Raw genomic sequence first — 2,727 nt, forward strand, 5'->3', positions numbered from 1 at the left:
GAGACAATCTCACTATGTTGCTGAGGCTGACCTCAAACTTGCTATCCTCCTGCTTCAGCCTCTTTAGTCCTGGGATTATAGGTTCGGACCACAACACTCAGCAACAAATACATTTTTAAAATTTGCTCTAATTGGTTATACATGACAGTAGAATGCATTTTGACACATCATACATAAATGGAGTAGAACTTTTTGTTCTTCTGGTTGAACCTGATGTAGGATCACAATGGTCATGTAGTCATATATTTACATAGGGTATTAATGTATGTTTCATTCTGCTATCCATCCTAACCTCATACCCCCTCCCCTCACCCACTCCTCCTGCCTAATCCAAAGTACCTGTATTCTTCCCTAGGGCCTTACCCCTGTTGTGAATTAGCTTCTGCATATCAGAGAAAACAGTTGGCCTTTGGGGATTGGCTTACTTATATCTTAGCATGATATTCTCCAGTTCCATCTATTTACTGACAAATGCCATAATCTCATTCTTCTTTAAGACTGAGTAATATTCCAATGTTTATATACATCACATTTTCTTTATCCATTCATCTGTTGAAGGGCATCTAGGTTGGTTCCATAGTTTAACTATTGTGAGTTGAACTGTTATAAACATTGATATGGCTGCATCACTGTAGTATGCTGATTTTAAGTCCTTTTGGTATAAACCAAGGAGTGGGATAGCTGGGTCAAATGGTGGTTCCATTCCAAGTTTTCTGAGGAATCTCCATACAGTTTTCCAGAGTGATTGCACCAATTTGTAGTCCCACCAGCAATGTATGAGTATGCCTAGTTCCCCACGTCCTCACTCCCATTTTTTGGTGTGAATTTACATATGTATATATATTTGAATTTATATATATATATATATATATATATATATATATATATATATATATATATATAATATGTATAAATATAATATATAAATATAAAATATATTTTGTGAATTTAAATAGATTTTTCTATTTAGCAACCTCTTCATTGATAGAAATTAAAAAGCTTCTCAAGGATGTACTTTTCATTTTTTGCTTTATTTTTATTTTTTCAGCTTCCTTTTTAAATTTCTCTGAGATCTCTTCTGCAGTTGTACAGGCCAAAAGCTTCACCACCTTTTCATGAGATTTACCACCCTTATTCAAAATCACATCACTCCTCCCGAGTTCTAAAACCTTGGAAAAGTACCGACAGAGCTCAGCCTCTCCCTCTGATGGAGGTGCTACCATAGCTACATTTAAGGCTTCCATTGTCACATCTGTTACAGCTTTTTGTTTGGAGCCAGGTTTGGCATAGATGGCTACAGTGACACAACCTTTAGGATCGACTGCCACGGGACCTAAGGGAGGAAGCGATCTCTCTGGTTCCTTGCTTTGGCTTTTACCCTTGTTCGTTGCACTAACTGTCTTAAGCATCTAGGCTCCAAAAGAGGAAGCTCAGGTGCCCAGCCCCGCCCAGAGATGACTAAACCCCACCACCAAGCCACACCATTCTTCTGGGAAGGCTCCACTAGGCAGCCTGGCACAGAAGTGCGCTCTAACAAATACTTTTAAGGAAAAACATGATCCTATTTTTCTACAATCATGGGTGGTCTCCCAATGCACTCCAATTTATAGTGTTCCTTTTGCAAAGGCAACAACATTCATGTCTTGACATTCAAACATGCCATAAGTAGAATATGTTCAAGTACTTCTCACCCTTGTTTCTGACAAGAGTTCCAAATTTGATAACAATTAATTCATTTTCTTCTGCATATAATCTTCCAGCTTAATTCAGATCTCTTTCTTTGATAGGCATCCCCCACCCCCTGCCCCTGTTTTCTTTCTTCTTTTTTCTCCCTGGTACTGAGATTGAAACCAGTGGCACTTAACAACTGAGTTACATCCCCAGCCTTTTGTTTGGTTTTGTTTTGAGACAGGGTCACAACTAAATTGCTGAGGCTGACCTCAAATTTGCAATCCTCCTGCCTTGGCCTCCTGAGTAGCTGGAATTATAGGTCTGTGCCTCCACTCCCAGGTGATAGATATTTTGTAACACCTTCGCTTCTCCTATTTAGTAGAATTAGCCAGTTCAACATAATTGTTCAGAGTGATAGAAGGTAGAGTGGTCTTGGGTTTTCACTGAATGACACCAAATTTTATCAAAAATATCTCAAATACTGCTTTTATTTCTTAAATAAGTGGTTTAGAATCTTAGAGTTGGAAGGGAACTTAAAAAACATTTTGCTAAGATGCCCTCACTTCATGGATAAGAAAAATCAGCTTAGAGAAGTTTTGAAATTTATAAAAGGCACGAGGCTTGTTAGGATAAGAGTTGAAACTAGACTTGGGGGCTCTTTTCATTATACCATGTGGTTGAGCAGGATTTCTCCTTCTACCCTGCTGTCCCCTGATTCTTAAGTGCTACTTATAGTCCATGTGCTATGAGTAGCACTTAAGATACTGAAAGCCGTGCGTGCGAACACACACACACACACACACACACACACACGAAGTACTTTCTGAAATGTTCAGAAAAGGCTAATGTGTACAGGCAGAAAGCAGATTAATGGATGACCAGGGCTGTAAGAACAAGGATTCACTGCAAACTGGCCTGAGGAATGTTTTGGGGGTGATATTAATGTTCTAAAACTGGATTGACATGGTATTCGTCCAATTCTGTAAATTTGCTAAAATTGCAAGCTTATCACAGGTCAAGTTATGGTACCTGTGATAAGGTAATTATACTTCAATA

The 2,727-nt window shown here is 38.6% G+C and overlaps 1 protein-coding gene across 1 annotated transcript; it reads right to left on the reverse strand.

Moving 5' to 3' along the window:
* Positions 1–1,046: 1,046 nt before the first annotated feature.
* LOC125611060 (UPF0235 protein C15orf40-like) lies at positions 1,047–1,459 on the reverse strand (the record flags this gene model as incomplete). Its single annotated transcript, XM_048784716.1, has 1 exon — positions 1,047–1,459. A coding segment is annotated over exon 1 (363 nt), but the record flags the coding sequence as incomplete, so codon positions are not given.
* Positions 1,460–2,727: the final 1,268 nt, after the last annotated feature.

The sequence above is a fragment of the Marmota marmota genome, unplaced genomic scaffold (assembly GCF_001458135.2).
Source record: "Marmota marmota marmota unplaced genomic scaffold, marMar, whole genome shotgun sequence".
In the NCBI taxonomy this organism is placed as follows: Eukaryota; Metazoa; Chordata; class Mammalia; order Rodentia; family Sciuridae; genus Marmota; species Marmota marmota.